This window comes from Macrobrachium rosenbergii, chromosome 53, assembly GCF_040412425.1.
Source record: "Macrobrachium rosenbergii isolate ZJJX-2024 chromosome 53, ASM4041242v1, whole genome shotgun sequence".
NCBI classification, from domain to species: Eukaryota; Metazoa; Arthropoda; class Malacostraca; order Decapoda; family Palaemonidae; genus Macrobrachium; species Macrobrachium rosenbergii.
Genome location: NC_089793.1, coordinates 14,306,894 through 14,319,516, shown reverse-complemented (window position 1 = coordinate 14,319,516; position 12,623 = coordinate 14,306,894). Strand labels below are relative to the sequence as shown.

At 38.3% G+C, this 12,623-nt stretch overlaps 1 protein-coding gene across 7 annotated transcripts in view; it reads right to left on the bottom strand.

Annotated features, from left to right (window-relative positions):
- Oatp30B (Organic anion transporting polypeptide 30B) overlaps positions 1-12,623 on the bottom strand; it is a 314,617-nt gene that overhangs the window by 40,928 nt on the left and 261,066 nt on the right. Inside the window, exons 1-2 of one of the 7 annotated variants that reach the window (XM_067096786.1) lie at positions 3,298-3,323; positions 2,028-2,371 (exon numbers count right to left, since the gene is read on the bottom strand). The exons of 3 other annotated variants lie outside the window; for them this stretch is intronic. In XM_067096786.1, coding sequence (XP_066952887.1) covers positions 2,028-2,155 — 128 coding nt within the window. In that variant the 5' untranslated portion in view covers positions 2,156-2,371; positions 3,298-3,323. Of the gene's footprint in view, positions 1-2,027; positions 2,510-3,079; positions 3,324-12,623 lie in introns of those variants that run through there. 3 more of the 7 variants (XM_067096785.1, XM_067096788.1, XM_067096787.1) reach the window with 3 other exon arrangements.

The window sequence follows — 12,623 nt, the reverse complement described above, 5'->3', positions numbered from 1 at the left end:
AATCAAAATTATTCTGACACATAAAACTACACGATTTATCCATAAACGACTCAGCTTGGTTACTAAAACATGTCGAAATTATTTGTTAATCAGAACGATCCTGAAATACCTAATTCATCTAGATTTCAACGTATTAAGTAACAGCTACATTTGATGACTCTACTGTGGGAAACTATTTTGCAGTTCTTGGCCTTTTAAGCTTGTTATATAATAATAATAATAATAATAATAATAATAATAATAATAATAATAATAATAATAATAATAAACTGCCAGTTATGATCAATTAAATTTGTGCTCGCTATCTATAAAAAGATTCACGGCTGTATTTTCGATTACAGAAGCAATTGTCGCTTTCCGCTTTTTCTCAACTAATGTTACGGCTCGTCATTACGAAGTTCAGGTGCTATCAGGCTCCATATCACAATCAGGAACAGTAAAATGATAAAGTAGGATTAAAAAATTAAGTATCCACTGAACACATGACATAAAGGTCATTAGGTCAATCAGTGTTATCTAAATTGTATGAACCCACAGGCAATGAATATGACTATGTAACTTACACTGAATGGGATGCTTGTGTTGGAAAAGAGAGGAGCAGCACTAAATGAGCAGCTTTTAATATTTAAAATGAACAAGCCGTAAATATAACTTTACATAAAACAAATATATACATTAACTACTACGTAAATAAAAACTTAATAAAAAAAATGTACGCAGCGTTACTGGTGACTATAAAAGGCATTAGTACAGTGGCCTCGGCTAACTCCTAAGGTTGAGAACACTGTTAAATTAATCTCCTGACACCATAACAGGGACTCATGAAATAATAGCAGTAGTAGTGGGGATTTGTATTTACAACGACTCGTATCAAGTCGTTGGAAAAAACACTGGACATAAAAAGCCCATAACTTCAACTACTCCATATAAAAGATTAAAAGGCCCAAACTTATGTTGCTCCATATATTTTGTTCTTAGGGTCACAGCTTCACTGTCGACTTATGAAAGCAGCAACCTTATGTTCCCCGAAAGTACGACTGTTAATTCTTATAATGGGTCATTTTCCAATTACCATTTCGAGTGCTGGTCGCAAGAGCTGAGGATCGTCGACGTGGAACGGCTGGCTAAGCGGTCTTGACAGGCTAAAATAATTCGTAGGGAGTAGAATAGCAATGTGCTTGGGATGGCGTCTTGAATATAAAAGACTCCCATTCCTGATCTTTTCCCTGTCCTGAGACGCGGAAGAAGAGTTTAAATATTCAATTGGATGTGCACTCTCAGAGTGGTTAATATAACTGGGTATTTATTGATTGTTTTTTTTTATATTTGTGGCAAAACTTGACAACTTTAAAAACACTAGGTAACATAGATATCGAAAACACAATGAAGAATACATATTATCTACACCCCCCTCCCTCCCTCCCTCCCCCTCCTCTCTCTCTCTCTCTATACTGTGTGTGTGTGCGTCTTAGCGCGCATATATGGTTTCAAGTATCTACAATAATCTACAATTAATATTTCAGTGGCATTAATAACGACGACGTAATTCAACCCCGTATACTGTCATCAGTTCTATACAGTTCCATTTTTAAATTAATATCAACTCCACCGTATTACTACCTCCTTGTTAGTGGAATACAGTTTATTAAGTTACATCTATATAATCCCTTCAATGATGTACAAAATAAAAATCTATTTCAGCTTTCTACATTACTTTATAAAGAAAAGCAATGCAACGTTCCAAGGAAATGACTGACCTTTTATTATATGGGGAAGCAATCAAATGGTCGAATAAAAATATTTAACTCTCTCTCTCTCTCTCTCTCTACTTCCGAGGAAAGAATTCGACTCTCTCTCTCTCTCTCTCTCTACTTTCGAGGAAAGGATTCAACTCTCTCTCTCTCTCTCTCTCTCTCTCTCTCTCTCTCTCTCTCTACTTTCGAGGAAAGAATTCGACTCTCTCTCTCTCTCTCTCTCTCTCTCTCTACTTTCGAGGAAAGGATTCAACTCTCGCTCTCTTTTATTACCTTGGAGGAAAGGCGTCGACATCGGGCAAGGGCGTAAACTGCTGTTGCTGGTCGTCATATTCCTGTCGAAGTGTTGCTAACTCCTCCTGCCTCACGGGGCTGTACTGGCTTGCACCTTCGCCCAACATTGCTCAGAATATATTACTTGTCCCAAATTGTCATTATTCACTTAAACTTTTTCTTCTTCTTCATTTAAAAGGTCTCGAGTGACCTTTCTGACCACACTGCTACACACATGCTTACGTAGCTCAATTCGGCAAACATATTTCAAATCCGTAATATTCGTACTTGTGAACCGATAACACCGTCTTCATTCTCACGTTCTCGCGACCGAATAAAATTGACTGATGAATCGAAAAATGGTTATCAGTGGATGGCCTCTCAATGCTAAACACGTAATGACAGTTCTACATGAGTGACCTATTTCTCAATAACAATGTCATCAAATATTCACTTAAAATGTCATTCAACAAATTCGTGAGCTACACAATAATGCCAACACACGTTGATTAGATTAGATTTCGTAAAAGCAACATCGTTTTTAACTAAAAAAAATTATCGGAGAGTGAATGTTTTCGACAAGTCATAATGTACACAGTTCTAATGATTAAAAGGTTACACTTTCTCCGCACATCATAATTGACTGTCATTTTGATATTCGTCCCTGAGAATCCCACTAACTAGGAATAAAATTTTCTTTCGTGACGTACACAGTCTAACAGCATTAAATCAATACAATCACATTACAAGACCAGATATAAACGAATGATTTCTCTTGCAAATTAATGCACAAACACATAGCAGAATTTCGCAGGTAAACATCCGCAGCATTAACAAGTCACTCCATAAAGGCATATATAAACAAATATCTTGCGTAAATTAGAGCACAAAACATATAAAGACTTCAACTGCACATGTAATAACGCGAAAATTAAAAACAAATCACTTGGCAAAACAATGTAAATGGATTATGCAATATATGTCATTCGCAAATTAATTAATGCCACATAACGGTACAATTTATGGTGCACTGCCGCAAAATGACCACTCACTCGATAAAATCAGACAAAAAATGGGATTAATATATCTCTCACGGATTAACGCACGGGAATTAATTGACAATTTCAGAAAAGTCCCGAAATGGGAGGACGGTGACTGACATGGAGGAGGAGCAGGTGGAGGGAGGGGGAGGCCGTGCGTCCGGAGCGACAACGCTGAGTAGACTGAAGAGAGAGAGAGAGAGAGAGCTCTCCGTTGTAGTTCCACTCACTCACTCAACTCACTGCTGACTATATCGGTGCTGACTCACTCACCTGCACCGCCAACCGACTATGATTCAATCTTGGTGTTCGTCCGACATGCGCCGCACATATAAACGCACGCACATAAACAAATATTACGGCATGTGAGAAAGAGGCCGCTCTATTTTCGGATCCTCAAATGACTGGGACAGCAAATGCTATCAAGTTTCCCTTTACAATCTTCAAGGTCTAAGGCATGATACTATTTTCGTCGATGACCACTAGTGTTGTGATGCCTCTTTAAGTATTCCTAAACATACTGTGAAAACAAATTCCACAAGTAATGGCACATGCAAAGATTATTTAACGGAACTAATAAAAATTGCAAAACTGGAAGCTTCTTCTAAAGCATGGTAAATTGGGCTTAGGCTACCCACTAAGTACTGCAGTAATAGTATTCCGTGGTCGTTCGCATCGCCACAGGCACAGAATACGAATGACAGGGACTCTGTGAGCGACATGATTTCAGGCGGGGTACTGTTGCATACCATTAAACGCGGCCTCTCTCAATGCCTACGTGGGTATGCCGAATTCTAAGAGGGTTTTAAACAAAGGATAATGAAATCAGACCGTAATGATCTACGCTCTTTCATAACCATAATTCATATATCTCTTGATGAGCGGATGGTCAATTCGACTATCGCTGAATCTTAACCAAAGGGCCCGGTTCGATTCATGGTAAGGTATAGTGGTTCCGGTATGATGTGATTTTGTGGCTTGAATCTGTGTATATATATTTATATAACATATATATATTCATTTTGGGATGTGGTTATCAGTCCACTGCTCTTCATCCTCACTGCAGTCGACAACCTTCCTTGTGCTCAAATTGATTGTATGGGTCAACAGAGGCACAAATGGATTTAAGGAAATTGTATGTATGTGTGTTTTGTGTGTGTGTGTGTGTCTGTATATATATATATATATATATATATATATATATATATATATATATATTGGGAGGAGAGAGAGGTATAAGGGAAGAACCGGTTCATATAACCAATAACTTACAAACCGTAATCTACGAAACAAGAAACCAACGATTCTTAAAAGATACTAATTAAATGCAAACGTAAACAAAATCCAACACGAGGAAACTCCAATTTGAATGGAGAAAAACAAATAAATAATGCGACGAAGTTTCTAAACTTCGGCGCAATCGAGTTTTCTGTACAGCGTAGGGGAGACCGGGGCTAGTTGGCTACAGGGGTAAGTTGACACACTCTAAATAACTTTCATGTTTACTAATAGATGACTCGAATACATATACTGTGTAATTGCCCCGTGGTTCCTTAGTTACCAACAAAATTCCATAGAGATTAGACGTAAAAGCTCGAATTTATGAGACAGAGTCTGATTTTGACGGTAGTAAGTAAATTTTGTTATCTTTGTGTTTTTTGCTATAACATTATACATTCATGAAAGAATATTTTTTCAGTTCTTGCATGTTTTCTTACGATTTAAAGATTCTATACCATTAAAATTAATAACTCAAGGTGTCTTGGTATGGACTGGTAAGTGTTTTTGTACCAAATGGTAGGGGTATTGCTCCACGTTATTTGATAAAAAATAACAAGTCTGTTTATTTATATAATTTACGTTTTGTTCCTGGAATTTTGTAAGGATAATGAGATGAGTGTCATATCATTTCCTCCACACTGCTCTCTCTGATTGCAGCCCTGGATATTAGTGTTTATAGACCTCTGAAGAAATGTGTTAACAGAGCATGTGATTCGTGATTGACTAGTAATCCAAGATCAACTATGACCATCTATGACATTCCTGGTATAGTTTCCAAAGCTTTACCTCTTGCTGTCACTCATTCTAATATTTTCAGTGGTTTCAGAATGCCAATTTCACCTTTGAATACAGACTTTTTCAAGATTCTGATTTTAGGGTGTGTATGTAACAGATCGATCTGGAGATGTCCGAAAGAGACACACAGGCTTCAGACCAGTCATCAGCGTATTGAAACCAGCAATATGACGAACAACAATGGAATTAAAAAAAGTTCTTGATGGAGAAGTCCGGTAAAATTGATCACCTTGGGGAACGGAATAGACCCACACCGTCTTCTTCTGGGTAACTGGGAAGACAGTGACTTCACCACCTGCCAGAACTGGGGCCATTGCCTAGGCAGATGCCAGAAAGGAAAAATCACTGAATAGGAGGAAACGTCGTTCTGCTATTCTAACTGACACCAGTAAAAAAAAGAAAAAGCACTTGAAAGAAATTGAATAAAAACACCAATGATGAAAAGGCCTCTTTTCGCAAAAGCAACAGAGACACCAGTCGCATAGTTTTAGAACTGCTCATGCTGATTCAGAAAGCTCAGTTGAAAGGCCTGTGTTTTAGTGTGCATAGAACTATTTTCTAAAAGTAAAAAGGCGGGGAAGTGTGGATCCAGTGCAGGGTATGTAACATGCAGGACATGAACTTCACTGACGAAGATTTATTTTACACTTGCCACAATTGCAACAGATGATGATCTGAAGTGATACTAATGCTTTATATTTTTGTATTTTACAAATTCAGAATATATTTTTATTTATGATTTAAATGCAGTGTAGTAATTTTCTTTTAATTATCAATGTATCAACACTTTATGTGTGTCCAACACACATGTACGAGGTGGATTGGCACAAAAGTGTTTTTTTCTAAAGCTTGCCTGTTACCTTATGCGAGAACAAACCACATTTTTTGCTCTGTGATAGGAATGTTCATTTTTTCATGATGTTAAGTTTGTAAATGTATTTTGTTTCTATTCTAATAACTAAAATTGTAAGAGTGTACTTAGCTAGCCCAGTCTCTATAATCAAGGCCACCGAAATAGATATATGCTTTCAGTGGTCTCAGTCTCTTCTTGAGCCATGCGCCCATGAAACTTTAACCACCTCCCGGTGGTGGCCTATCCTATATGGTTGCCAGGAGCACGATTATGGCTGACTTTAATCTTCAATAAAATCAAAACTGCTGAGGCTAGAGGGCTGCAATTTGGTGTTTGATGGCTGGAGAGTGGATGATCAACATAACTATTTGCAGCCCTCTAGTCTTAGTAGTTTTTAAGCTCTGCGGGCGGACAGTAAAAAGTGCAGACAGAAAAAGAATACGGACGGACATACAAAGCCGGGACAACAGTTTTCTTTTACAGAAAACTAAAAAGCAAACGATAAAATGAAAAATCCAGTTGAGCAATGCTATTAATCCACTACTGCGTCACGAGGGTCTGAAAAGGCCTATTATTTTCTTCTCTCTTTTATTGGGGACAACGGTTCGTTTGCCCTTGAACAACGCAGCTTCATCAAGTTGTCTTATTCAACCTGACACTATCCATAGCTTTTGTCTCCAGACGGCTCATTAGAGACGGTGCTAACGTTTCATCCCCCTTTTTACTTTGTTTCCAGAGTTTTGGAATTTTTCTTTCTCGCTGTTTCCCCTCTAATATTTATGTGTATATATATGTATAACTGAATCAACGAAAATACTGAACGTGATGAATATATAAATATATAGACAAAATCCACGAGGGAAAGAGAAACAATTGAGTGCTGCAAGGCCTTTCGACTTATAGTCTGACTGTTAAGTAAAGGACTATAAATCGAAAGGCCTTGCAGCACTCAATGGAGTCTCTTTCCTTCGTGGATTATGTCTTTATTTATTTATGTATGCATGTATGCATGTATACACAAACATGTATATGTATGTATATATGTATGTATGTATGTATGTACACATGTATATATATATATATATATATATATATATATATATATATATATATATATATATATATATATATATATATATATATATATGCATATATAGTAGAGGGGAAAATGTTTGATAAACCAACTGTCAGACTAAATGAGGACTACAATTATACCCTCATCATCATCATCATCATTAACTGCTACGTTTTTTATCATAATTTTCATTTGCAGTTTTAATCTTGTGAACTTTCTGCCTGAACGACAAGAAAGAAGAAGAAGAACAACAACAACAACAACAACAATAATAATAATAATAATAATAATAATAATAATAATAATAATAATAATAATAATAACAACTCAAGTTTGGTAACCTACTTTCACACAATTCTCTTCATGACCGTCTTTCGTTTTTTTAAATGTACAACTCATTCTCTGCAACATATCCCAGTCACATACAAGACCTTACATCATGAGCTCACGTACGATTAACGTCGCATTACACAACCAAATATACCCTAAACATTTCTCCGGAGATTTTTCGAGCACACGCCTTAAACATGAATCTCTTTTTATGATGTAATTGATACGCTGCAACAAAAGTTACTTCATACACAAAAATTGAAGGAAGCCTTTATCATCCAAAGCTATATTCATCCTAGTTCACAGAAACCCTTACAAATCGACCTCGCCATGTTCGGTAATGAATAAATTTAATTACACCAATATGAATCCATACCCAGGCACCAGGGTGGGGCCCAGGGCTGATCTACGATTAAAAAACAGGATCAGGTGCTGTTGACATAAAGTTAGCATACGCTTGCAACAACAGGCACTTCCATAACAAAGCTTTTTTTTTTCCAATTTGCCAAAACTTGGTCAGTCGACTCGAACCTGTTAACTCATCCTTTACTTTCCCCTTAAAAAAAAGAAAAAAAGAAAAAAACACACACACACACCCACCCACAGGTTACCGAAAATAACTGACCCAGTTAGAGTGTGAAATGGAAAAATCTATAAAATTCCAACAGTCAATCGTTCTATGCATATGAGGCCTTACTTCGAAACTCCCACTTTACAAACCTAACACAGTCCTGCAAAGACTAAACATATTTACATTCATATAATTGCAAAGGAAAAATTACGTACATTCACTTATATAAACTACAACTCATGAGCTTAATTAAACACATGACTACTTTCAAGGCTCTCTCTCTCTCTCTCTCTCTCTCTCTCTCTCTCTCTCTCTCTCTCTCTCTCTCTCTCTCTTAAATGATCTAGGAACAAAGTCCGCAGTGAGGATCGACATCACGTTCCTCGCTCAGTCCTCGTGTACCTAACATTCACTCTCCCAAGGACCCACTTAACTTCATTTCTTTCTTCCTCCTACATTACGATGCGCCCTTCGGAAAAGAAGGAATGAAAAAAAAAGAGACTGAAGCTTCCCCACCTGAAGAGCAGATATAATCGCCATTTTAACATAGGCGCCGATGTTTGCCGATTAAATATATTTACAGTGCAAACATACCTCTCAATACTATGTTTAAAATCCGTTCTTCATACTTGACATTTTTTACAGGCAAGTTTACCTTTGACATTTCTTTTTTTTTTATCAATGAACACCGAAGAAACTCTGAAGTGGAAAGATTTTGACAATAGAAAAAAAATATTAAATTACAAAGATTATGAAAACGTCTATTCCCTTTTTCTTTCTTATCTTTTTGGGAAATCCTTTTGGAAACTTATAATCTCATCAGCCCGAAACTTCTGAACAGAGCGCCTCTCCCAATCTAACTCTTGCTAATGTTGACCTTGATTCTCGCCCCCCACCCCCCCCGCCCCCTCTCCTTCCCTTTTTCCCTCGAGGGTTTTAGGGAACTAAAATAAATCCCGTTTCGGCGTCAGCCTCCAACGCCAGCTCTGCCCGCTGAGGTAATTCAATAACGTTATGAACTATAAGGTGAAGCGTGGCAGGAGATAATTAAAGGCACAGGTGGTGCCACCAGGTGTTACCTGCTTCCCTCTATAACACCTTTCCTTTCTTATCTTGGAAATCTTGCCTTGACTTTTCTTGTTAATTTTCTTACTATCTTTATTTTCACATGTCCTTGCCGATCACACTTCCATTCCATCTTTCGTTTCTGTTCCCCTCCATAACAGCTTTCCTTCGTTGCTTTTCAAATCTTACCTCCTCTTATCTTATTCAAGCTTGCTTTATTATTATCATCAACTTCTTACCTACCGCCTTCCTGTCCTTAATATATTCCAACCTTACCTACCGCCTTCCTGTCCTTCTTAACTTATTCCAAATCGTCGAATCCCTTTCTTATTTGTTTTCATAAGCAGTGAAAATCAATTAAGCATGTTCCAACACTTCTGGCGCACGTAGTTCGTCTAAATTTCGATACTCCAATTTCTATTTCAAAATACTTTCTATCAGCGTTATGCTTGTCATACAAAAAAAAAAAAAGAACCTTCCACCAACACATATACCATTGTCTTTCTCAAGGAAAATCTGTCGGCCGTGCTTCAACCAAAAGAAAAATAATCTATTACCTTAATAAATGTTCCTGTGTGCCCGCCTGTTTCATTTTTTCCCTCTCTCTTCTCCTTTCCTCTTTCAAGGTCAACAAACATCACGATCCATTACGTCTGATGTCCCGAATGTTTTCTTACACGTACGTGCTAAAGTCAACAGCACGAATAAAACGTATGGTGCAAGACGGAACACACAAAAGATCCGACGCGTGCCAGCATTGAGAGAAAGAGAGAGAGAGGGGGAGGGGCTGGGGGTGGTTACTGGGGAAGGGGGCAAGTTATGGTGTCACAACCTGTACATAAGATCTGCGAGAGACGAATCTTCACTTGAAGGATTATATTTGTTCGTCGAAGTAAAATGCCAAATGCAAATAATACTACCGAGCCAGCTTTAAATGACACATTTGTTCAATAAAGTAAAAAAAAAAAAAAAAGCCTCAGAATAATCATGCATGTCAAACCATCGTCTCTAACGAACCCATATCAATGCCGGCAAAGATGTCCTGAAATTCGCAACCGCTAACTGGAGGTCCTATAGAGTGTCGCGTGATGGGAATAACAAAGACTTGTCAGGTGATGCTTAAGGTTATTTAGGCTAAAGAAAGAAAGGGTAGAAGAGAGTAGAGAGAGAGCAGAGAGAGAGAGAGAGAGAGAGAGAGAGAGAGAGAGAGAGAGAGAATAAATAATATAAAAATGATGAAAAAGGAGGGTAAATGTGTGTGTGTGTGTGTGTGTGTGTATGAGAGAGAGAGAGAGAGAGAGAGAGAGAGAGAGAGAGAGAGAGAGAGAGAGAGAGAGGAATGAATAAGAATGATAAAAACCAAGACGATATATGTTTGTTTGTATGTGCGGTTGAGAGAGAGAGAGAGAGAGAGAGAGAGAGAGAGAGAGAGAGAGAGAGAGAGAGAGAGAGAGAGAGAGAGAGGCATGGAACGTAAAAGAACGCAAACGAAATCAGAAAAAATAAAATGAATAACTGATGCAAATAACCAAGTCCACGAAAGCAAGACCTACCGCCTCCTTCAGTGGTTTACCCCAAATCATTTCCCCTCCCCTTTCGGGTCTGGCCTACACAAGAACACTACAAGGCTTGTATTCACTTTATTACATGACTGTGGAGCAGTCTTCCGGTAATTTTAGAGATGGCAATGAATTCTCACGAATTTATGAGCTTGAATACTGTCTGCAAGGACCATGAGAGTGTACTACTCTCTTAGCTTTTCAGGACGTATCGCCGTTTACGCGATTGTGTGTAGGTTTGCTAAATTATGTTTGTTTATTTGGTACCCCTTGTTTTCCCCTTCTTCGCATGGCAATAATAATAACAACAACAACAACAACAATAATAATAATAATAATAATAATAATAATAATAATAATAATAATAATAATAATAATACTAGCCAGACATTCAATCGTTCTTTCCTTCAACAGTAAAATTTATAAACGAAACCCAAATGCTGTCGCTAGAAGTAAAGGATTCAAACGAAACATAAAACCTGAATTTTCACGGCCCCGGCTGACTGGCACTGTGATCATTTCACCGAACCTTGAAAAATGAAAACATATGCCACAGCGATCATCGCGAGAATGAAACAAGGCGTGTGTTTCGGGGAGAGAGAGAGAGAGAGAGAGAGAGAGAGAGAGAGAGAGAGAGAGAGAGAGAGAGAGAGAGAGAATGGCGTTAATGAACTTTCTTTTAAATACGACACGTCCCTCCGTTACCGTTAGGTAGAAAAGAATAGCGCAGTTGGCTGAGAGATCTCGAAAAGAAGAAGAAACACGACGATTTCACCGACGCAGAGATGTCAGATGTCAGAAGGCTCCTGGAGTCACTTAAGACACAATCAGGAAAATAAAAAGTGGCTCGGCGAAACGGTACCGGTGGCGACAATGTGTAACGTTACCGCCTTTGATGACACCGACAATCGAGGCGAGTGACAAGACCACTAATTATAAAATTCGAAGGGCCAGATGTAAACACTCATTTAATTCGATACTAAGGGTTTACTTCAAACGCAGCAGCATTCAACCCATTATACTCACAACAAAGCCAAGTTGAAATAACGAGGTTTTCTTCTGAAAAAAATTATCATTTCCCTTTTACCTGAAAGCACCTGCGTCTGTCTAATGCCATGAATAAGCGCCAACTCCCGAGATAATCATTCGAGTGCTGGGTCGCTCACACGACAGAACACCTGAGAAGCATTACGAAAAGAAAACTCTTATATCCGCGTGTCACTTCGCGAGGAAAGGATTCCCCACCACCCTGAACAATACGCCTCTTCACCTTGAACGGGGTGGGTCTGAAAGGCATTAGTCTTCTAGTCCTAAGCACGCCTTTACTTCGGGGATGAGGTCGTTAGCCCACTCCATGCCCCGAAGATGCTCAAGGACCGTATGTGTCCATAGCGCCTGGCATTTCTTAGTGGGCACCCATCCAAAAGCTGATCGGACCCAAAGTTGCTTAAATTCGTTGATCAGACATGCAGGCTGTGGTATAAACATCGCATTTCTGTGGCATGTCTGAAGCACTAAACTGAAAACTGGTGCATCAAATTCCTCAGAGTATTCAGCTGACCAAAGTTTCGTCCTGTACTGATGACATTAAAGAGTAGTTTCTCCTTAATTTTTCTCGGGACTTTTTCCATTTTGTCTTAATTTACAAGTTAAAGATATTAACCAAAGTTTCGGAGGTGAGTTTGGAGGAATGGACAGGGTCATAATGGCGCTCTTAAAATACAAAGTTTAGTAACTTGGAGATTTTTTTTTCTTCTTCCCATGGCAGTGTATCAAAAAATTCTCGGTGGGGGGAGGGAAAGGGGGAGGGGGTAATATGGGGGAAGGGAGATGAAAATGTCTGGTCAGCAAAAAAGAATGTTCATTTCAGAGTTCCATACCACAAACTTTGAAGTGAGGGAGGACCATGGTAAAAAAAATTCGCACAAAGGTAAAGATACTTTAAAAAGCACTATTACAACAATATTACTCGGTATATTTATGGAATGATATAAATTTAAGCAGGCTAAACACAAGAGGGGTAATAT